At 38.3% G+C, this 25,054-nt stretch overlaps 1 protein-coding gene across 3 annotated transcripts in view; it reads right to left on the bottom strand.

The window, feature by feature from the left end:
* Positions 1 to 25,054, bottom strand: part of SYNJ1 (synaptojanin 1) — a gene marked incomplete at its 5' end in the record, with an annotated part of 87,428 nt that overhangs the window by 19,728 nt on the left and 42,646 nt on the right. For 2 of the 3 annotated variants that reach the window (XM_080799834.1, XM_080799832.1), the window contains 11 exons: positions 1,815 to 1,977; positions 5,612 to 5,690; positions 8,910 to 9,125; positions 9,226 to 9,343; positions 9,971 to 10,127; positions 11,242 to 11,400; positions 11,672 to 11,864; positions 12,131 to 12,271; positions 15,875 to 15,959; positions 17,714 to 17,905; positions 23,115 to 23,271. In XM_080799834.1, the coding sequence (XP_080655960.1) occupies positions 1,815 to 1,977; positions 5,612 to 5,690; positions 8,910 to 9,125; positions 9,226 to 9,343; positions 9,971 to 10,127; positions 11,242 to 11,400; positions 11,672 to 11,864; positions 12,131 to 12,271; positions 15,875 to 15,959; positions 17,714 to 17,905; positions 23,115 to 23,271 (1,660 nt within the window). Of the gene's footprint in view, positions 1 to 1,814; positions 1,978 to 5,611; positions 5,691 to 8,909; positions 9,126 to 9,225; positions 9,344 to 9,970; positions 10,128 to 11,241; positions 11,401 to 11,671; positions 11,865 to 12,130; positions 12,272 to 15,874; positions 15,960 to 17,713; positions 17,906 to 23,114; positions 23,281 to 25,054 lie in introns of all 3 variants that reach the window. The other variant, XM_080799833.1, reaches the window with a different exon arrangement.

Raw genomic sequence — 25,054 nt, 5'->3', positions numbered from 1 at the left:
CCCATTTTCTCAGGGACCTGCTCTATCACCCCTTCTGCCCAGCTGGTCCCCAACATCATCAGCCCTTCCCATGGCACGAAGCACTCCCAAGCCTCTCTCATTTCGAACAGCGCGGCGCAACCCCCGCTCCCACCCCCCAGCCCCCAGCTTAGCTTCTTTAAAGAGCCGTCTGTAGACACTCTCTCCACTTCTGCACCTTCTAGCCACACCTCAATTTACCACCATCTGGCTTCCTCGCTGCACCGCAAGTCCTCTCATGAGTGTGACCAACAGCCTCCGTCACTGTTATTACACCCAAAGGGCAAGTTGTCCCCATGTCTCCTCATCCGTCTGAGGCACAGGACTCCGCTCACTGTGCCTTCCTTGTCACCATTTCTTTCTTTGGTTTTTTAGGCCCACCTCTTGCCTCTTGGACAGTGCTAGTTGTTTCTTTTCAATTTCCTTTTGTGAGCAGCTGCCTTCTGCCTGTCTTTAAAATCTGGGTTTCACTGTTCATTCCCAGGACCAGTTTTCGCCCATCTCTATACAGTCCTTCTGGCCAAGCCAGTGAAAAGCCGTGACTTGAGCTGCCATTACAGCTGTCCTGTGGGCCCAGAGCTCTCTGCAGAGTACCCGCCTCACGCACCCACAGCCTACATGTGGGCCCAGGGGCTCCAAAGATACCTCAGCTCCACACGATCCAAACCAAATTCATCTTCTACCTCACACGGCTCCCCTGCTTGATTTCTCTGCTCTCTCTACTCCCTCATGAGCTTACGGAAGAGGTCGGAGCCTCTTCCCTCTTCGGTGCCTACACCTTCCTTTGTCCTGGCTCACCCTCTCCACCTTCCCTTATCTGATTCGCACCAGCCGCTTCAGACCCTCAGTTCAAATTTCAAGTTCTCTGAGAAACTTGCCCTACTTCCCAAATCCGAGGTAGGCCACCGTCCCGTCCCGTGAACTACTGCAGTGCTGTTCACGACTGTATCTCTGTCACCTGACTCTCACTGCCTGCTCACTGGTAACATCGCCAGGCTAGGAATTCTGGAAAGACAAGTCAGACATCTGTTGCATTTTCAGCACCCAGTGCGCACCTGGCACGTACAAGGTAGGACAGAAATGTATGGACTAAGTCAAGGAATGAACAGAGAAACGTAAAAGCTGGAGATGTCGGGTACGACACTCAACTCTTAAATGTGTTATGTGGAATGTGCACGGCCTCACAGTATGATATATGCTCATTTTATAAACTAAGGGATGCGCTGTCATGGGAAATATGCCCCAGTAACACAGCACACAGCATGAGAAAGCGCCGACATGTCTTGATGACATTTAAAGAAATTATTATCCAGATAACTGGGTACTAAATGCGAAATCTGAAATGGCCACATTTATATGGGTCCATTAAAATACATGTGTTCCTAGCGTCCTCGAGAATCTCTTTAAAATTGCTTTGAAATATATCTTCTTTTGTAGTAACTACTCTGAATGCAATTCTGTTGTTAGAACACCCACTTTGAACTTCTACTTCTCTACCTTAACCGCAACTAGTGGGACCAAGCTACACACTAGAAACATCAATTCGTGCTCTGAGCACAGAAGGACATAAACTCACACTTGTAAAGCTCTGAACCTTTAAGTGGAAGATTGGCAAATACATCTGCTACCTGAAGTCTAGGTACAGGCAAAACAGACAATGTAATGCAAAACAAAATCTAATTAATTCTGCTCTGTGTGTTACAAGAACACAGAGATGGAAAAACCTGGAGACTAAGCGCTGATGGGAAAGGACCTTTATCTAGAAGCACAGAAGTACATGTGTTCCATAAACAAACCTTCCATATCGAAATCTGCTGTGACCTCCGCATCTTCTCCAAGCAGGGTGGAGCTTGTCGATGATGGCAAGGCAACATTTATTTTCTCTAAACTCATTTCTTCCTCCAAATTTTTGATCCAGTCTGGACTTTTTAAGGTAATAGTTACAGTCCGACCCAGTAACTAGTTGATTAAAAGAGATGGAAAATAAAAATTCATTAGCATGAAAATTATCTTGGAATGAAGGGACCGCTATGTTACACTATGTTAGTTACACTACGCAATATTCTAGGTTTAATTCAGCTAGACTCGATTCAACATGTACTGCCTCACACATACTGAATTTTTAAGTAGCTTAAACATTGCTGATTTTCCCTTTAAAAGCCCATGTTGCTCAATCTAAGGTCTTCTCTTCTGGGTTGCACACAGATTAGGTTTCTTTAGCTGTAGCCAGTATCTTTCCCTGGCCAGAGGTAAATTCACTGACAACTGTGCTACATAACTTGATACTTCCTTTGATTCTGATCCACAGATTAAGTAATTGGTCCTACGTGAAACAATTACAGAACAGACGGCTTGGCATTCTGCCTTTCCTATAAATGTGAGCAGCTTTTAGGCGAAAGTATAATCTACAACAGACAAATACATTGTAATTAAGTCACACTGTCCTGTTGACATATTAAAAAAAAAATAGTTTCAAATAACTTGTAGACAGCCACAAAACTCCTTGGTCAAACAGAGACTGTGCACTAGAAAGACACTGTCTTTTAAAATCCATGCCATGTAACAAACTTGCTGTCTAAAACCTAAGCTCTCTCCTACACAGTTTCAACTTCCTTCTTTTAAAGAGCTTCTGGAGTATATAAAATAAGTGAACTTTTCTGGTATTTCCAAAAGAACTGTGTGGCTGTAACCAACATGCTGTGAAGACAGCTGGCCCCTTTGTGGGTACAGATCTTCCTCGGCTCAAAGTGCTATCGACATGAGAATTCCTTGAAGGCACAGGATGGAGACACTGAAAGCTGATGGCCAGAATGGTACAGTCTTTTTTTTTTTTTTTTTTTGAAGATTTTATTTATTTGACAGAGAGAGACACAGTGAGAGAGGGAACACAAGCAGGCAGAATAGAAGAGGCAGAAGCAGGCTTCCCGCTGAGCAGGGAGCCGGATGCGGGGCTCGATCCCAGAACCCTGGGATCATGACCTGAGCTGAAGGCAGATGCTTAAGGACTGAGCCACCCAGGTGCCCCGGTACAGTCGTTTTTAATAGTAATTTAGTACCCACACTGAGCTTTGAAGTCAAGTGTCCTAAGAAACTAATAATCCTTTACTTGCTTATCAGACCAAATCAATTCCATTTCAGAACTTGGCAACAGGCTTCATGGGTCTTTAAAGAACATGTTCAAGGGGCGCCGGGGTGGCTCAGTCATTAAATGTCTGCCTTTGGCTCAGGTCATGATCCCATGGTCCTGGGATTGAGCACCACATCAAGCCCCTTATCAAGCCCCACATCGAGCCCCCTGCTCTACAGGGAGCCTGCTTCTCCCTCCTCCACTCCCCCTGCTTGTGTTCCCTCTCTCGCTGTGTCTCTCTCTGTCAAATAAATAAATAATATCTTTAAAAAAAAAAAAAAACATGCTCGAGAAGGTTATCCTTTAGGTTTGCCCCACTTAAGCTATCTACTTTCCCCAGCTCCTTCCCTGGAATGCAAGAGCTCTTAAGGATCTACATCCTAGAAGATTTGGGGCTGAAATAATATTCTAACAAAGGCAACAGAATAGAGGTTTGGAAATATCTAACTTTGAAAAGGACAAATTAAACATATTATATACTTTCCATAAACATAATTTTTACAGCATTTTCAAAATATTTTTAGGGAGCTAAAAGTGGGTATTTTCTAAGAGCGTAATACAGATAATTAGACTTGAGGGTGAGGGACAGGGCTGAAAAGGAGGGGAAAAACTGTAAACAAGGAAAATTAAACTATCAGAGAAAGACAACAGAAATTCTCAGCAAGGGAGTAAGCTAATGCCAAGTTGAGAGTTGCTCTTAAATATTTATATCCTCATGGGATGAAGACATGCTTTAAAGAAACTAAAGCTAAAATTAAATTTAAAAATCAGCAATTTCCATACAGTTAAGATACAATGAAGTCACAAGAATGACAGGTAGGAATATCTGTAGCACAAATGCAAAGGGACTGAACTTTACACCAAGGCTGCTTCAGAAGATGAGTAAGTAGCCCGGGAAAAATAGGCTGAGGGCATATGCAGCTTATTTAGAAAGTACCAATGACCAATAAATTAAGATAACCAGCAACGAAAATCCTAACGGAAATGACATACCATTTCCGATTTTTCAGGTTGTCCAAGTTACAAATCACCCAATATTGATTAGGACGTCGATATTAGGTAATCTGAGGCATAATATAATTAGACCCATACTTTCTGAAGAGCAATTAGGCAACAAGCATCAAATTGTAATATGTAATATGTAATATTCTCTCACACAGCAAATTTCCATTTAGGAATTTATCCTAATGGGTCAGGAATAAAAGGACAAGCACACAGAATTAGAACATAGGACTTTCCTGGAATGTTGGTTTTAATAATTAAATTTGGAAGCAATCTAGTTATTAATAAGAGTTTGTTAAATACATTTATGTATCTATCCATGTAATGAAATTAATGCAGACATTAAAAACATATTTCCTCATACAGAAAAATGTCCATGCTACTGTCTCAAGTGAAGAGGTAGTGAGAAAACAGCATTTACAACACAATCTGATTTGTGTCTGTGCATGTGTGTATGTATACGTGTATGTCCTGCTTGTGTTACTATGTACACAACTGTATGTATAATCCTATTGGTTTTAATACACATGCATCTATGAAGGTTAAGAGAAGTTATTTTGTAATGGTTGGATTAGTATTCTTCATTATTTTTCTTTATACTTTTCTGATGTCAGGATTTACTTTTACTTGAGTGTATTACTATTACATTCAGGGAAAATGAGCATATAAAACCCATTTCAAAAGCAATATATGTGTGACAACTGTCCTTTTACTCCAAGGAAACTGAAGTAATGTGACAGAAAAGCAATCTCAGGGAGGACTTTATGAGTTGCCCACTGTTGGAGAAATTAGGTCTGGATTTTGGTCCTTCCTTCTAGTGACCATATACTTAGAAATTTAGGATCAGTCCAAAGCATTCATAAAAAAACAGACAGACACAGCACTTTATAGAAGTAAAACTATTCCAGGCCATTGATGTAAATTTCCTCCATCAATAACATTGTAAGTCACAGGTTAGGAATACCTCCACTAACTAAAATTTCTAAAATATTTCAGTGGGATGCATTTGTTATCTTTGGGAATTATTTTATCTACCCCTGAAAGAAGTATCTGGGTACCATGATCCAAGCCAATAAAAGCAGTTCCTAAGAATAAAGAGCACCTTGCTCCCTTGTTTAGTTGTAAATAAAGCATTTTCTTCCTCTGATATAAATCTTTCCTACCACGAATGACCCACAATATCTATCCCAATTAATAAAGTTTCCATGTAATAAAAATCTAGTTAGGTGATAAACATGTTTTCTTCTTAGTCTGTTACCAATGGTTAGTATCTTTAGGGAGGACCAAAATAATTCCTAGCGGGTTAGAAACCTAGTCTAAATAATAAATAATAAAGCATACCATAAGGTCTCTTATAGTCCTGCACTGGAAATACATTTAGATAATCTTGCAGCCTGTCTATAACAACATAATCTTTGGATACCTTATTTCAAAATGGTTTCGAATCTACAAATGCTGCCTTACCTCTTTACCATTTAGGTTCAGAACACTCAAGGCAGAGCTTCCCTCCAAAAATGTAACCCACATTTTATCTTCTACAAACCTTCAAGAAAGAGGAAAATAAAACATAAAAAATAGTCAATACCTTATATATAACTAGCCCAACGACTAGCCCAATGACTATTAACAAGGGCCTATAGAGGCCAGGAAGTAAAAAAACAAAAAACACACAACACACACCACACAACACACACACACACACACACACACACACACACACACACACACACACACACACACACAACACACAACACACACACACACACCACACATACACACACACACACACACACACACACACACACACACACACAACCAGGGAGAACAGTAGGGCCACTGGTGACCTGGAGAGGGCACTCTTCCTCGGAAAGCTTCAAATTCAAATTTCTTTCAAATACTATGCTAATAAAGCAGTCAGACTGTGGACCTCCATTTGTGATCCCTGCTAATCTAATCCTTCATTTCACTGACAAGGAAAAAAAGGGCTAGAGGTTATAAGTGGCTTGTTCAAAGTGACCTTACAAGGATAATGAGTTACAGGGCTAGAATCCAAGGCCCTGCAGTCCAGAACTATGTATTTTCATGGTCTCAAAGACTTCCCTGAAGCAAATTTTCTTTGACCAAGAAATAAGATAGGGAGTTGTCATTAGAATATATATATCTGGCTGGCCCAAGGTACTTTACTTTATTTCGGTCCTTTTCTTCATTACTAAGAGCCATCTACTCTCTTGCGACTTCAGTGATTCTAAGTTTGTAATTTTGAAATAAGAAACCCCAAAAGGAAAAAAATTAAAAGGACTTTAGAACAAGTTCTGAATAAGATGATCACTGATATGTAATATTGTTATCATTAAAAAAAGAGGAAAACAAAAACATTGTCTTACTTACAGAACAATTTTACACATTGAACTACTTCCAATTATATAAATCAAGATCGGAAATCCTTGCACATTTTTCAAAGGGGCAAACATGTACATGTACACACACACACACACACACACACACTCTTAACCTAGGATTCAAAAGCATGGCTTATGGATATCAAGAGGAAGAGGCTGTATTCTCTTCCTATCTTCGCCCACTAGGGCAAAAGCTTCTAGATTTTTCCCCCAACTAACAGAAGTACCTACATTTGTTCCATTTACATTTCCAGGGAATCTCTTATTTACAAATAAAGTCTACAATCTTTATTTAATAAATAAATTTCATTAATAATAATTTTATAAATCTCTTATTTACAAATAAAGTCTACAAATAGACTTCGGTCACTCCTTAACGGTTGTATTATTCTAGACCAAAAGGTAGTGGTCAGTTTAGCTTTGCTGGTGATAGCAGTCCTCTCCTTGTTTACTTCCATTGTCTGTCTACTCTAACTTGGCTGTCTGCAGGTTTAACAACTAGAATATTCCATGTGTGGAGACAACCCATAGTTTTATAATGTTAGAGTAATACCTTGTTTTGTTACCAATACTTTTTCTTAAGATTTTATTTATTTGAGAGAGAGAGAGAGAGTGAGTGAGTGAGAGAGAGAGAGCGAGCGAGCGTGCACAAGAGTGGGGTGAGGGGCAGAAGGAGAAACAGATTCCTTACTGAGCAAAGAGCCCGATGTGGGACTTGATCTGAGCCAAAGGCTGTCCCCTAACCGACTAAGCTACCCAGGCACCTACCAATACTTTTTCAAATGATGCCAAGGACTTTGGGGAAAGTTCTTGGCTCCCATTTAATACCAAATTTCTTCGAGACTGGGTTGTAAAGATAGGTTGTTTTCCTGTATCAGAGACTTTCATCCCTAATGTATACTCTGGATTCTCTCTAGACCAGTGTCATACTCTACATGTGCTCATGAGGACACTCGTCTGCCATTATGCTGCCCACATTGTGCCCCTGAAAGTTTGGCTTTCTGTACTTGGCAAAGCTTACTGTCATCTGTGAACTTGGAGATTTCACTATGTACTTCCCAGTGCCTTAGGAGTTTAGAACTGTTTTATTTTAAAGCTTTGGGGTGGGTCTTTGTTAAAAGATTTGAGGGATATATAAATGCAATTTCTTCTCTAGTTGCTCATTTGCTTTCTGAAAGGACTCTAGGTTTCTTGGGCCTACTTCTTGCTCTACAGAGAGCACACCATCTTAAGTCTGTGGAGTACTCTGTTTAGGATCTAGGAAAGCCATTACACAATTCTCATCTTTCCAACTAGATGACAAATAGGAATCGAGTCTTCAATCTTCCTCTGCTCTACCACAGCATCTAAGTACAGAGATCTATCCACCAAACAGCTATAAAAGGTGCCTAAATGAGAAAGGAATGAGAAAGCACAGAAGGGAATCAAACCTCTTCTCTATGAAACTCAAACACATACATGTCATTCAGTCTCTCAAAACTGCTATACACTTGGAAGAGAACATTTTTTTTAAACAAGGAAAGAAGCACCTGCTTTTGCAAAAGGCAGATGGTTAAGTCAATGACAAAAACCAAGACTGAAATGGATGACTCCTGGCTGTTCATCTGGGGGTGCTGCTTCTCCATTAGTTGGAAAATTAAATGTACTTAAAACTACTTAAAACATGAAATTTCTTAAACTGAGGGAGGAAAAGTCACTCTGCTTTACTCTGAGCTTTCCTTACAAAAATGAAACAGTGATCGCAGCTTCATTTTGCCATGGGGCTTTGTTATATATTAGATTGTATAGGAAGTTTAAGATACCACATCTAAATGTGCACATATCTCTGTCATCAATTGTTCACATAAAGTTTATTATTCAACTTCAAACTTTCTAACGAGAATTCAGTTTCAAAACCTATGAACTCTTTGAATAACATTTCTATAGTATGATCTTCCTATAGTTTGGAAATAAAACTACAGTTGACCCTTGAACAACAAGATTTGAACTGCAGGTGTCCGCTTACGTGGATTTTTCCCGATACAGTACTGTACATGTCTGTTCTCTTCCTTACGATTTCAATAACATTTTTTTCTTCTAGCTTATTTTAAGTATATAAGACATATAATGTATAAAATCTGTGTTAATTGACTGTTGACATTATTGGTAAGGTTTCCAGTCCATAGTAGGCTATTAGTAGTTTTGGGGGAGTCAAAACTTCTAAGTGGATTTTCGACTGCAGGGGACGATCAGTGTCCCTAACTCCCCCATTATTCAAGCGCCAACTGTATTCATACACTATTCAAACAATAACAAGGTAATTTCTAATATAGAAAATATTCAGGAGTCATGAGCTGCTTCTGGACGTGAAATATTCTACTCACCTTATCAGTATAACTTCTCCAAAATTTGTAAACTGCTGCAGAAGCTCATCAATCAAAGCATCATCGAAAAAGTTATTTTCTGGGACAGAACTTTTGATTGAGACCAATACTGTACCATCTGGTGGACCCTGAACTGCAATTACTTCTTTATAAATGTTTTGCCTCTCTTCAGCTTCAACTTCAAATATATCTATATCAATCAGGGCAACGACAGGCCTTAAGGCATAAAGGAAGATGGATGGGTTAGAAATGTTTAAGAAGGGGTGTATTTCAAATAAATTTCAAGCACCATTAGAAATACCAAGACTGTTTAAACCTATGGTCAGAGGTCTTCAGCTCAGCTCTTCCATAGTGCAGCAAAGTGCCCGGAGTCCATGTGTAGAGGATTTTGCTTCCATCTTGAAAACTAGCATTGAGAAGATCTAGATCTTCAGCTGTAGTCAGAATAAAACACACACACATACACACACACACACAAAGAGAAGCCACATGAGCATGACAGATCATGGGGAGCCAGGGGTGAGCTTTTCTGCTTTACTGGCTTCAGCTGCCTGAGGCTGGGATGCTGCTACACCTGTACAGCAGCAGGAAGTCTAAATACCTTTAAGTTAGAAGGGTGTTTTGGTTAAATTATCATTTTATGCTTTACTTAGTCAAAATTAAGGCTTTACTTCTGAGATTACTGAAAAGACCTGTGACTACATAGTGTTTCATAAGTAATTCAATGGACAAGTAGCCATTCATAATATTTACAGGCCAGATTAGTTATTCAAATTAAAAACCTTCATCAGCACTCCACTGAAATTCTCATAAAAATTTCATAAAAATGTTTCCTTGTTTCTCTCTATGTGAAATTATGTTACTGAAAGAAAATAGACTAAAAAATTAAATTATTATAAGCAAATCTGAGAATATTTTTAAATTGTTTTTTATTTTATTTCTTCTATTCTAGAAAACGTGGGTTGAAAAAAGCAGCCCTCCTCCCTTGATATTTACATCATTCTCTTCTTCCTCATAAAATTTGCATTAGCTCATTTAAATGAAGAAGTCCATGTCCCAACCTGATCTATCAAAAGGCCACTTCCTTCTTCTCCAGAGGACACGGTCTGTCCAGGCAGGGGTGCGGCACTTTTCACTGGTGTCATAGTCGTCCGAAAACAAATCATATTTGTATGTCGGAGCAAAGGTTACTTTTCCTTCTAAAAATCCTCTAAAAATCTAAAACAAACATATATAAAATCAATTATTCGAAAAAAAAAAAAAGAAGAAGGTTCTGTTTTCATTCAGACAAGCCATTCATTAAATGTTTATTATATGCTGGAGATTCACACAAAATTTGTGTCCATCAGATGAATACTTTTTACTGAATGGAATAAAGGTTGAAAAAAAATAACCGAGGACTGTTCATGCCACTTGTTTGACCTTTGATGATACAAAGTGAAAAACATGAAGAAGGGAATTCTATCCGACCTTTGAGCTATAACAGACACTTACAACTATAATGGATTTTAGAAATCCTATAGTCTGACATCTAATTCTCAAATGAGGAAGAAAGACCTAAGTCTTTCTTAGTTAGACCTAAGTCTAACTGAGACCGCATATCAAGCGGTCTCAGTTACCTCTTACTTAAAAAAAAAGAAAATTATTTTAACCTTCCAAAATTTTGTGGTTGTAAGTTTTAAAAAATAAGTTTTAGAAAGGTAGATGATATAAGAAACAAAAGAATAAATAAAGCAGATTACCACAGGCTCTTAAAGCCAAAAAACAGGGGCTCTGAAGACTAAGATTCCAAATTCACTATTTTTGAAAAAGAAAGAACCAAAAATGTATACTCTTCCACTTGAAGGTGAATCTTACAGAGACCTTAATATATTTTTCCTCCTGGGAATTATTACAAGTCTTCTTTTTCTTTTTTTTTTTTAATTTTTTTAAGAAAAGGTAATTCTGTATATGTTAAACTAGAGACATGTATTTTAAGTATAAAGAGACTCCAAGGTGGGTGCCTGGGTGGCTCAGTTGGTTAAGCATCTGACTCTTGATTTTGGCTCAGGTTATGATCTCAGGGTTGTGAGATTGAGCCCTGTCATAAGGCTCCACATGGGTATGGAGCCTGCTTGGGATTATCTCTCTTCCTTTCCCTCTGTTCCCCGATCCTCCTCCCCTGCCCCGGCCTTCTCTCCCCATCTCAAAAAAAAAAAAGAAAGAAAGAAAGAAAGAAAGAAAGAGAGAGACCACTCCAAGAGATTCAAGAAAAGAAAAAAAGGAAAGCAGGTCTCATAACAAAAGATTCCCCTTCTCCTCAATGCAAGTATCTTCTCAAATATGTATATACCTGGCCAGCATTTTTTTGATTGATAAGCTGATCTCCTGCTATTAGAGAATCCCAATTTTGCTGTCTTATCAGCTCTTTAACTTCTTCATTAGGCAGATCAATGCGGTAGTTGAAATCACCACACCAAAATACGTAGTCATGGGAAAACAGCATCCTTCCCTGAAGGCAAGGAGAAGGGATTTTAGATTCTGAACAGTCAATCTGAAAAATGTTTTACAACTATTTCTTTGCCTCAGATATGCTTGCCTTCCCCTGGCCAGGCCCTCTTTATGTGACCCAAGACTAATAACACATGAAACTTCAATTTAGGTGAACACTGGTGATGTTCCTAGGAACTACCTTAAGTTTTCAAAAACTGACAGAGAATCTGGGGTAAATTAAAGTACACATTTCAAAGCTTCATCTCCAAGGACAGGCAGTAAGAGCTTACCATCGGAAAACTCAACTTCCGTGCTATTTCTACAAAATCTTCGTTTCTTTCTTTGACTTGTGATTGTCCTGCAGCAAAGTGGCTACAGACGAAGCAGAGGCTTGTCGTATGGAAGAGCATTCGTATCGCGACGGCTCCCTTATTTCCAGTGGCACCTCCCATTCCAGTCTTCACAGTATCGACCGCGACATCCCTTCAAAACAGAAGACTCTAAATCAAAGAGGGGAGCTACCAAGAGTTCTGAGCATGTCAGAAATTAGGAATGTCTACGACAGAAAGATAAAGCTACAGTTTGAGGACGAGGCTGTGCAACGGTATGGTAAAACTCTTAGTGACTCTTTATCAAAAACACACTGAAAACCAAGATTCAGGAGTGTTTTCTCTGAAGCAACGAACATGCCAGGTCTTGTCCTTGTCACACGATGGTCGGAAGGAGACTCCGAGATGCTGTTTACTGACCTGATGAAAGGAGCATGCTGTGGTCTGATAAAGACAAACAGGCAGACGCCCACCAACTGCTCCGAGGCCAGCAGCACATACTTGTTGTCTCTGCTGATGGTCTTCTGCAGCTCCACGGCCCACAGCTTCTGGTTTGTTGTGCTAGCAGAAAATATGACAAAGGGGATCTTCTAAAAGACACTGGCAATACAGCCTACTTTACAGGGCAGTGGTCAATGACATCTTTCTATACCCAAATTTCATAAGACTACCAAACAGTCATGAAATCCACACTGATGGAAATCTTGCTGTAGGCTGGTTTTCTGCTGCTTTTAAAAAGAAAACCCTGGGGCACCTGGGTGGCTCAGTGGGTTAAGCTTCTGCCTTCGGCTTGGGTCATGATCTCAGGGTGCTGGGATTGAGCCCCACATTGGGCTCTCTGCTCAGCGGGGAGCCTGCTTCCCCCCCTCTCTCTGCCTGCCTCTCTGCCTGCTTGTGATCTCTCTCTCTCTCTGTCAAATAAATAAATAAGATCTTAAAAAAAATTTTTGGCCAAAAGAATACCATACTTCAAAGTGCAGAACTCCTTTACGGAGGAAACCTACGTGTCCCGACTAAATGAGTGCTCACCATCTGCGTGAGCTCCAGTTACACTTTAGTACTCATTAGAACAGAGGAGGACATGCTTCCAGATACTCTGTCCCCTCTCATATTTTTCTGTACTATAATGAATGTCTTTTAAAAACTTCCCATGGAAAATTTTAAATATGCACAAAAAAAGAGAGAATCCTAAGAGAAAGCACCATAAACCTATTACCTAAGGTAGCTTCAACAGTTATGAACATTTTGCCAATCTTTTTTCTTTCATCTCCCCTCACTTATGTGTGTGTGTGTGTGTGTGTGTGTGTGTGAATATTTTAAACTAAATATAAAACAAATGTCATTCGCTCATATGTACTTTAGAATGCATCATCTAACGCAATAGACAATTTTATTTTTATATAATCGCAATGCCCTTATCACACAATTCCTTAATACCATCTAATACTCAGTTCACATTTAAATTTTCCTAATTATCTAAAAAATGTCTTCTCACAGTTTTGTTTTGTTTTTTAATTTATGTACTTGACAGAGAGATAGAGCACAAGTAGGCAGAGAGAGAAGGAGAAGCAGGTTCCCCGCTGAGTAAGGAGTCTGATGCGGGGCTTAATCCCAGGACTCTGGGACTGTGACCCAAGCCAAAGGCAGATGCTTAATGACTGAGCCACCCAGGCGCCCCTCACAGTTGTTTTCTTTTTTCTTAAGATTTTTATTTATTTATTTGACAGACCGAGATCACAAGTAGGCAGAGAAGCAGGCAGAGAGAGAGGAGGAAGCAGGCTCCCTGCTGAGCAGAGAACCCAATGCAGGGCTAGATCCCAGGACCCTGGGATCATGACCTGAGCAGAAGACAGAGGCTTTAACCCACTGAGCCACCTAGGCGCCCCCACATTTGGTTTCTTTAAAATAAGGTCCAAGGGGGCCCCTGGGTGGCTTAGTCGGTTAAGCAAATGACTCTTGGTTTTGGCTTGGGTCATGATCTCAGGATCCTGAGATCGAGCCCCACATCAGGCTCTGTGCTCAGTGTGGAGTCTGCTTGAGATTTTCCCTCCCGCCCACTGCCCCTTCCCCTGCCTGTCACTCACCTACTCTCAAATCAATAAAATCCAAAAAACACTAAAATAAAACAGGATCCAAATAGGGTCCACACACTGCATTTGCTTGTTACAGCTCTTGAATCTTTAATAGTCTCTCAACCCTCGCCACTCCATTCCCTTTTTTTTTTTTTAATTTTTTTAAAGATTTTACTTATTTATTTGACAGAGATCACAAGTAGGCAGAGAAGCAGGCAGAGAGAGAGAGAGGAGGAAGCAGGCTCCCTGCCGAGCAGAGAGCCTGATGCGAGGCTCGATCCCAGGACCCTGGGATCATGACCCGAGCCGAAGGCAGAGGCCTTAACCCACTGAGCCACCCAGGCGTCCCTCCATCCCCTTTCTAATGCTATTTTATTTTTTAAGAAGTTGGGCCATTTGTCAGTAAAATGTTTGACAGCCTGGATTTGACTGATGTGTCCTCACAGGATTTTGACTTGTCCCTCTAATTCTTGCATTTGCTTTAAACTGGTTAATGTAGAAGCTTAAGAAACCCATTCAAATTTATTTATTTGTTTTGGCAAAAATAACCTCATGGCTAGTGAGGTCCCCCTTGCATCAAAGCAGGAAGCACCGAACCTCTGTGCTGTTACAGCAGATCTGCTGTGCAGACTCTGACAATCTAATCAACTCTTTACAATGAAAAGGTCCCCATTAATCCCACTAGAGTCTTCACATCTATTGGTCACTGCCATTACTTAATGAGGGGCTGCACGACTTTGATTTTGTAACTGCAGCATTCCATAGGCACTGTCCTAAGTTAGAATTCTTCTCTAAAGAACTTTTAGAATTCTTCTCTAAAGAACTTTTCTCAATTATTCCATTAGTCTGAAACACAGTTCATACAAAGAAGGTAGCATAAATGCCTGGGTCTTTACAGATTTTCAGATTAATAAGCTTGAACCTCCAAAGCACCCCCAAGAACCTCTAAAGGGAGTAAAACAGTGTGTTCTCAGAGTTCCAGGCCACACATGATAAGTGGAAAGCCAGAATATGACCTCACGCCCATTTATTTAATCTAACACCGCCATACCACCTCCAAAACACAAACCAGCACATGGATTCTCTTCTACTACCTACCATAATCCTACCACTACAACTTGGGTTCTGAGAAGAGAATGATGGCATTCATCTCTTTATCCAGCTCACTTCTCAGGCCCAGTGAACCCTACCTGATCATTCCATTTAAACTGCACCCCCCCCCAACTCCACACACCTAAGCCCCTTTACTTGTCTTTATTTTCCATTCCACTTCTACCACGCTACATACAAGCACACCTTGTCTTACTGTGACTTGCTTTATTGTGCTTCCCAGCTATTGTGTTTTCTACAAATGGAAGGTCTGTGGCAACTCTGTGCCAAGCAGGCCCATCAGTGCCATTTTTCCAACAGCATTTGCTTACTTCCTGTCTCTGTGTCACATTTTGATAATTCTCACAAAATTCCGAACTTTTTCATTTTTATTGTATTTGTTATGGTGACCTGTGGTCAAAGATTAAGACTAGTGGAAAGCTCAGATGATGATTAGCATTTTTCAGCAAAGAAGTATTTTAATTCAGGTGTATATGTTGTTGGTTACACATAATGCCATCGCACATTTAGAAGAGTACAGTATAAACTTAAATGCATCGGGGAGCCAAAAAATTCATTTGACTATATTTACTGCAGTATTTGCTTTAGTGCAGGTTGAGAACTGAGCCTGCAATAGCACTTTAGCTGAGAAAAAAATGCATATTTTTATTCTGAAAATCTTAAAAAAAAAGTCAGATTTTAAAAGATTTGCAAAGGGGCACCTGGATGGCACAGTTGGTTAAGCGATGCCTCTCAGTTTTGGCCCAGGTCATGCTCTCAGGGTCATGAGATGGAGCCCCACATCTGGCTCCGTGCTCAGTGCAGAGTCTGTTTAAGATTCTCTCTCCGTTTCCCTCTGCCCCTCCCTGCCCCTCAAATAAATAAACAAATCTTTAAAAAAAAAACCCACCTTTACCTATATTACCTCAATCTATCTTTGTAACAACTACTTAGTTATCTGCCTTCCATGTCCCTCAACTAGACAGTTACCTCATTGACTTACCTTGCATTCACAATGTTTCCAGCATTCAACTCAACCATTTCTTCAAAACCAATTGCAAATATATCAGTTGGCTTACTTCTTTTATCTACAATTAAGCAACCAAAACGAACTTTTAAAAGGTAGCCTTAATCAAATGGCACCCCCCCCAAAAAAACCCAACACAACTAAGATCACCAAACCTCATAAAATTCCATTTTTTGTGTTTTATGTGTAACCAAATTCTAATTATAGGCAAAAACAATGAATGGGACAAAATTACTTTAAATTTATCTTCTATTCAGGCCTCCTAAGTTTGCTTCTTTAAGACTGTTATTCTTAAAGATCCTTAAGTCCTTCCAGAAATCATTTTGAAAGAATTCTTGCTAAAATCTGCACTATGGGCACCAGAGAAACAAGCCACTTCTCAAAGGCTGAAGTGAACAAAAAATGGGGAAGTAAAGGGATTCTTCAGAAAAGGCACAAAGAGGCTGAGAAATCAGCTCAAATTAGAGATAACAGGAGGGATTTTTCACATTCAAATATGAAAACTAGAGGCTTGACCTTTTTACTATTTCCTTGGTAGAAGAATCCAAGAAAATTAATGGAGATCCAGGTGTTAAGATGTACCCCCTCTGTTTCGGCCATTAGCGCTTTCCCAACAGACAAGGAAGAGGAGAGAACCACAGCTACTGAGATAAGCAGCCCAGGGGTACTCGGGTGGCCCAAATATTCAGAAATGAAGATAAGTAGCTAGAAAGGGCCTATAAACAGTATGAACTGGGAAAGGAAACAAATAAACTCTTTATTGACTGCTATTATGTGCAAGGATTATACATGCCTCATCTCATTTACTACGTACTTTATAAGACAGATTATTTTTGTCCTTTAGTTGCAGACAAGATCCCGAGGCCATGGAGAACCTAAACAACTTGCCCCCAAATTTACATAAAGTGCGGTGTGGCACAATGACACAGGAACCAAATCGCCAGTATTCAAATCCTGGTTTTGCCATTAGTAACCACGCCCTTGGGCAGGTCACCTCCCCTGCTGTGTCTTGGTTTCTTCATCTGTGAAATTAGAATAATAATAGTGTCTATGCAGTAGGTCTGTTACGGGGAATAATGTACAGTACTTACAGAATTGTGGTGTTAGCTGTTATTTTATTATTATTACTATGATGGCAACTACAATGTCAAATTAGGTTCAGTGTAAGTGAAAACGGCATTTTCATAAACGTCTGGGGGGTAAACCTCAGGGTTTGAGATGTAACTGATTGCAGATAACTACAAACAGGAAAACCTGTATCTCACATTTCTTCCTATGCACCTCGCCTTATACATATTGCTTGCTGGCCGTGTACCATTTGAAAAAGGAATTTGAAGTGACTTTTAAAAAAAGAAGGCAGCCTCAAATTCACGATTCTAATCAAAAATCTAAAAAAGCATCCTTAGCTCAGTGTTTGGTTTGGGCTATTAATGACAACCAAGTTTTTCCAAGGATAAAATCAATACTGTTAAGTTATAAAGTGCCAACAAATGTCACAACCAGTTTTGTAAGATTTTTCATAATCTACCCCAAATACTTACCTTAGTAACTAAACAGCTAACTAGATTTGAAAAAATGGAACATACTAGGCTTAAAAAATCATCAATTACAAATAAGCTTGCTTTGTGTTAATTTAAAAGATTAAGAACAAGTTTTTCTTATATGCGTGGTTACCCTTAAAAGTTTGGCCTTCACACGTAAAAATCCAAGTTTCTTTTATAGAGTAACGCATATTATGATGCGTTACACTTGTTTTATAGATTAATAAATCACAGCCAGGATTTAGTAAGTGAATCGATATTATAAAAAGCGGACCTTGAAACTCCTGGATGCCAGCTAACTTGGGTGCATCAAGAAGCCAGTCGGTGAGTGTCTGATTCTTAAAAGCTATGCTACGAAACTGCTTCCCACCATTCACGTTCCAGGTTCCGACACATACTCGGATTTTCTTGGGCTTTGAATACTTGTAGAAATTCTCACACATGCTCTTGAGTACTTTGGAAGATGCTAATCAAAAAGAACACATAACAGAATCTTAGCTGCATTAAACCACTTTTAGAAATTGATTTTTGTATCTGAGAAATGATGGACGGGAAGTACAATTATCATCATAAGCACGAACAAGCATAAGACACATGCACAGCCCAGCACGATGCCAGTAACCGACACGATTTTTTTTTTAATTTGACATTTACTACAATAGTCACAGTAAAAATGCTATTACAGGATTATTGCAACAATGTAAAACATGCAGAAAAGTTCTGTTTCAGTGAAGTAGTAGATTGTTTTACAGTGTATGAAACTAGAGACTACATTTTTAGGAATATAGCCATTGATTTTCATATATCTTTCATTTAAAGGCTGGTAAAAATATAAATCTTATTTCTTATTTCTAAACAAAAACATCTAAGAACATTTACATTTAAGATTCTAGCTACTGACAGGTGGCTTGATGAAAAATGGCTCCCTGACAAAAACACAAATTATGTATACTAATGAGACTTCAGAGATTGAAGTCACTACAAAATTCTTCCCATCTCACTGGGAGTAGTAGCCAAGTCCTTAACAATGGCCTACAAGGCCCTAAACAATCCTCATTGCCATCCTGCCCTCACTGGCTACCTCTTCTCTATTGGCTCCCTGCTCAGCCACTGACTCCCCGCTGTTTCAGTAACAGGCCAGCCTGCTCCTACCACAAGGGCTCTGCACTTGACTGTTTGCACTGCCTGCAACATTCTTCCCCTTGACTCCTTCAGGTCTCTAAGTTCCAGTGAGGCTTTTCCTGACCATCTTATTATAATTTGCATTCTGTCCCTAACCTTCCATGTCCCTTCCTTGTCTTATTTCTCTCTATAGCATTAATCACCATTTACAAACTGAGTTTTATTTATTTACGCTGTAACTATCTGTCTCCCCTCTCAAGAGTGGAAGTTCCACGAGGGCAGAAAGGTTGGTCTGTTTCGTTTACTGTAGTATCTCCAGTCACTAGAAGAGTGCCATAGAAAGTGCTCAGCAAATCATTGTTAAATGAATGTTCAATACATTTGGATTCTCAATCTCTTTCCTGCATATTTTTTGACTACCACGCTCTTCCTTCTAAATCACACTTCAGTTTGATCAAATTAAATTCTCGGTGCTTAAAGTAGCTAGAACCTTAACAGACCTCAATCTACAAACAGAGAATGAACACTTATTGGCAATTGGTAAGAGGAAAGGGAAATCACAATGATTCTCACTTTTTACCACATGATTTTATTTTATTTTTATTAATTATTTTATGATACTAAGATATAGCAGACTCCTGAGAGAATGAAGGACAGTGAAAAAGGCAAATAACATCTTAGCATTACAATGAAAACAGTTTGACCAGTGACTCTCCCGAGGGAGCTGCTGTAGACATAAGCCCACCCCCACTGTTCCCAGGGACAGATGTGCAGATTTCTAGCCCTCTTGCTATTTGATCTGATTACTTGTAGAAGGTGTTGGGTGGTAATGGAAGCAGGTGATTTGTTCCGGTCTGTTGGTGTGGTTCACTGCAATCTGGCCCTACCTAGAGAATCATTCTCTATGACATGGTCTTTATCATTGCCATTGTTGTTACTATTATGAAGACTGCCTCTGTGATCTATTCTATATCAAAACACAAGTTCTGTAATGATTTAGCAGCTTAAGATACTCAGCAAGACAAATAATAAATTGTGTGAAAACATGTTGCCATGTTGTGTGAACTAATAAAGTCAAATCAGTTTATACATGGAATAAAACATTTTTAAAATTTTCTAGTTTATTCTTAACTGGTTGGCACCTTAATGTGCAGAAAGAAATGAGTCTGTGTTCAAACAGATGTCCATTCCTAAATGCCATATCATTTCAGAAAATGGATTTCATTACATAACTCAAAAATATATTCAAGTGCTCTCTTCTTCCATTCTTCTCACAAAAATAACCAATAATTTCTGAAAACATTCGGAACAGTAACTAAGCAAAACAAATTTTAAGTGGTACCAAATCTTAAGTGAAGGGAAGAAAAGATGTCTTTTTCTGCTAAATTTCTGGCATGGGTTTAGCTTTTTTTGTTCCTTCTGCCACAGATTCATGTTTAAGGACAAGTTTTATAAATCTTGTCCAGAAAAGGCAGGCATGAGATTGATAGGAACCGGAAACGGTCCTAATCACTTAATTCCTCTAACTTTGTTAGCAATCTTCATGCTTTTTAAGAGAATTCAGATCACATTTTAGTGCAGGTCTTCTGGTTACAGAAAATAGTTCCTCCATAGTATGGGAAAATAAGCCTATGCTTTTTTCAATTATTATATATGAGAAATGCTGCAAAGCAGTCCATCAATATCACAGACAGTACTCCGAAATTAACCCAAAATAGTCTCGTCTGGAGTTTTCCCATTAGCTTATTAAGAGTGTAAGGAAGAACGCAATGTTTGTTCAATGAAATATAAAAATGAAATTAAAACTAGATGAGCTACATTTAATTAGATTTAAGCATTTGCTATAGGAAGACAGATATATTTCCTTCTAAACGAGGTACTTTGTTTTCTAAACCTTGAAATTTTTCTTCTCAGATTAAAACAAGATATCAATTTGTCCTGTTAGAATCTGAGGGCAAAATAAGAGGAAATTCCCATTTATATGACTATTTATTTACAATATCAACTTCAGAAAAATAAAGAAAAATTTGCTTTTATTTACAGATTGGTTTTCTATACTGTACCTGACTGTAATGTCTGTTCAGAAACTATGGATGCATCAAGAAGAAAACAAAGAATCATTAGTAAAACAACAAGTTACAATTAAAATCTAGAGTGTTACGACAATACATTCTAAGATGGCCTCACTTTTTTCTTCTAATTTGATTTGATGACTTTATTTTTTCTGATGGCTATAGGACACCAAAGATTAAAAGATTAAAAAAAATGACAATATCTGAGGCAAACCCTTAGCATCTAAGAAAAATCCTACAGTGACTCAGTGATGTCCAGAGTTTCATAATCAGGAGGTCCTCGGCCTGCTTTTCAGACTGCTCCCATGTGTGTGGCTTTGTGTGTGTACACACGCACACAGGGAGATTGTGGGTCTGAAAACCTAAGGAGCTAGAGGATATTAAACACGTGAAAGATACTACCCTAATATATACCTTTTAGTATTCTTTCTCAGACTCAGCTGATAAGTACAACCAGTTCAATTATAACAAAACATAATCATTCCAAAAAAATCAGCATGCAGTGCAAAACTGTACAAATTCCCATAGCCACAGAGCTTAGGGGGAAAATGAGCTTAGGGAATAACACTCAAAACCTTCAACAGTGAGTGACATGCCAAAAAAGATGGAAATCTATTAAAACCAGTAGTATAGTTTTATATCATTAAATAGCTTGAAAGGTATGAATACTCCTTAAATATGGCATTTCATGTTGACAAAGACCTGAAGTTTGCTTGTCAAAGTGGGCGACAGGAGGGTTGCAGCTTGTGAATAAGGTGACCCTTGAGCACACGGGTCTGAACTGCACCGGTCCACTCAACATGTGAATTTTTTTCATTAAATACAGTACCGTAAATGTATGTTCTCTTCCTCGTGATTTTCTTAATATTTTCTTTTTCCCAGCTTACTTTTTTGTAAGAATACAGTATGTAATACATATAACATACAAAGAATGTGTTAATCAACTGTTTATGTTATCAGTAAGGCTTACAGTCCACAGTAGGTAATTAGTAGTAACTTTTTGAGGAATCAGATGTCGTACATGGATTGGTAATTCTAAGGGGTGGATTGGCAACTCCAGGGTTCCACACCTGGGGAACTGAGGTAGAGAGAGGTTTGAAGTATATGCATAAGCGTATGTTTTGTGTATTTCTTTCTACCTGTCTACGTTCTGCTAGGTGAAACCATGCATAAACTAATGGAGAACAGACATTATGCCCAAAATGTTCCCTCATAGAGCATCCATGTTGGAACAAATTCCCATTCTCAGAACAAGCACTATCGCAGAACTGACTGTACATCTTTTTAGGCTTATTCGACACCCAAGAAAATGTGCAGGGAAATAAAAAAAAGTGATAATCAAGTTTGGGAATTCTTAGCTACCTCACTTCTTTCCTTCAACTGCTTACTTTCAACTGCTGCTTAGTAATGCCTCCATATCAAAGTAGGCACAGGGGGAAAGAAGTGATAAGATGCAAATCAGCCAAGTCTCCACCACTGGGAGCCAGGAAGAAAGCCTGAAGTTAAAATCAGTAGCTAAGATCAGACTTTGTTTTCTAGAACTTTAGTAGGGTCTCAGTTCCCCAGCCTAGTTAACAGATCTCCGAGGGGCTAACGGTAATCAACTACCCCCAGCGCCACACAGAATTCTGAAAGAATCCACGATGGCCTAATTAGACCAAGTAATTATCCAAGAGTGCATTATTTGATAAGGAACAATTTCTCTTACACACACAGGGAAAACTGAAAGGTTTTGTGTGGGGATAACAGAAGAAGTAAAAATGTTCAGAGTATTTAAAAGTTAAGATAAAAAACAAACCATGGAATTAAGGAAGTTAATTCATTAAGTTCTATAATGAATATTGAGTTTTCCCATGATACTAAATACATATTCAATGACATGAGCTCGAATTCTTTTGATTTTAATAAGACTCAGTAAAAGATAAAAAGCCACCCTGAAAACCATATATTTGTCAAATATTAAATAGTGTCCTATAATAAGCAATATTTTAAATTATTATGACTTAATGCTTGTTCAAACAATAGTAAGACCAAGTTATAGAAATCTGGGGTTAGTAATTAGCAAAATAACCAATATAGGTACTTTTTTCCCTCAATTAACCATTTGTTTTCTTATATAATTAGGTTACTGAACATTCTATTAAAGGTAGTAGCTGAATATTCTATGATATCCTGCCTTATACAAAGTTAGCAATACTTAAACCATTTACCCCCTCAATCATACCTATAAAAGAAAACATGCATGAGCCTCATTTCAGATCTCAGTAATACCACTGATGATAAAAAAAACATTCCAAAAGAGTTCAGCCTCTTTAGAGAATGCAATTTTTAAAAACTACATTGACAGAAATTTTTCCCAAAACTATTGTAGTCAACTCAATCAAAAAATATTTATGTAAATAAATTTACATTTATTTCTTGGGCTTCTGGAAGGGACATAAATAACATAAAGTAATCAAAATATAAAGTAAGTATGCATACCACGCAAACTTCCTGTAGTTAAAAGTGCTCGAGCTTTGTCAGCTAAATCACTATTAAGAGTATTTCCCAGCAGTAAAACATCTATGGCCTCTTGCTTGGAGCTGTCAAAGAAGTTATTCTGAATCGTTCTAGTAACAGAACGAGCACCATCTTTTAACTTTCCAGCCTGTTGGGAAAAAAATAGCATGGATTTTTGTTCCAAAGAGTGTTAATTGTACTCAGTAGGCACTTTGAAACTTTAAACCAGTTTTATATGACTTTACTGCAATAGAAAGGGCCTAATCATTCCATTTTTAATATCAAATCATCATAATAAAATGGCTCAACATATCATTGTTTCTCTTCCTTTTGGATAACAGCTCTCCGCAAAAAGAAGGAAAAATCTCAATACCACGACCTCACCCACTAATGCTATCGAGAGCTGTAAATGCTTAAAATTGTTTACTATAAAGGAAATAAAGTGAAGTGTACCTATTTAAAACAAGAAAATTAAGTCTTGCCCTGTAACTTTTAGAACTGGGGATGGGATGGGGGTGAAGGAGATCAAGGATATCGAGCACTGATATGCTCTGAGAAAGATTTCAAAGTACATTAATGGTAGAAAAATAAAATTGGAATTGCTCCTAAATAACTTTAATATTAGTCAAAACTAAGACTGAACATAAGAATGAAGGACTGGTCTAAAAAGAAATTTATAATTCCAGTTCATAAATATTAAACAAAAATTAAACCACAGTTTGTCATTTTATTGGTCTTAGATCATTTTATTGCCTATGTAAATATAAATAATAAAAATGATAAACCGAGGCCAGTTCCTCTAGTGGAAGAGCTGATTATAACTTCTTTTTTGAGTACAGTCGAGACACAATGTTACATTAGTTTCAGGTGTACAGCACAGTGATTAGGTAACTCTCTATGTTACACTAGGCACACTGCCAGCGTAGCTACCATCTGTCACCATGAAACGTTATGACAATACCGTGGACTATATTCCCTATGCTGTGCCTTTCATTCCTGTGATGTTTTCATTCCATAACTGGAAGCCTGTATTTCCTGATTATAACTTTTAATGAACACATATTTTACTTAAGCATGTTAGCTACCATAAAGATTTCTTTTGATCTTACGGATTTTGATGTCTTAAAACAAACAAATAAACAAAAACAAACCGAAACTCTTGCCTTTTAGAAAACCGCTTCAGTTTGTAATATGTAATTTTCATTCCTTATAGAAATATCAGTAATTTGAGAATTAAAACATTATTTCCTTCCACATGGTAACACATACAAATGACATTATTTGAAAAGACACTCACCATTCATATTATCAGGCAATTAATCAAAAGGAACCCAGAGAAAGGAAAAGAAAGAGCAGTTCAGATGTTAGAGTTTAGTTTAATTCAGACTAGTATATTTAATATGTGATATTTCATTTCTATTATGGTTAGAGACAAAAGACCACTGGAAATACATGTAACCTGTGTATATATATTGTCACAGTTACTGCAGAAACAGAAAGGCAGAAGAACATAAAAGAATATTGTAAGCAACGGTTGTAGAGAATTAAGTTTTAGCAGTAAGAATGATATTATCTATTTTAAAAGAGTAATAAAGGAGGTTTAACAATTTCGGGTTTTCAAAAATAGGGCCCATTTAAGAAGTAAATACTTGTAAATGTCAACAAAATCAATTCTGTGAATTGAAAAAAGCAGCTTTGCAGGTAAGGCCAATACCTCTGAACAGAGAGAGGCACGGCATTTTATGAGACATAGAAGAGGAAGAAGACTTAGAAATGAAAAGAAGACTTAGAGATGATGAATGGCCTTCAAAGCATTCCAGGGGCTGTACTGAGGGGGCTGCAGAACTATAAAAATGGTAAATGTCCTTATTTCTATACTTGAGGTAATTTGGAGAACTGTAGAAATTTAAAATGTTAATAAA

The sequence above is a fragment of the Martes martes genome (genome assembly GCF_963455335.1).
Source record: "Martes martes genome assembly, chromosome: 1".
Classification (NCBI taxonomy): Eukaryota; Metazoa; Chordata; class Mammalia; order Carnivora; family Mustelidae; genus Martes; species Martes martes.
This window is presented reverse-complemented; position numbering and strand designations above follow the sequence as displayed.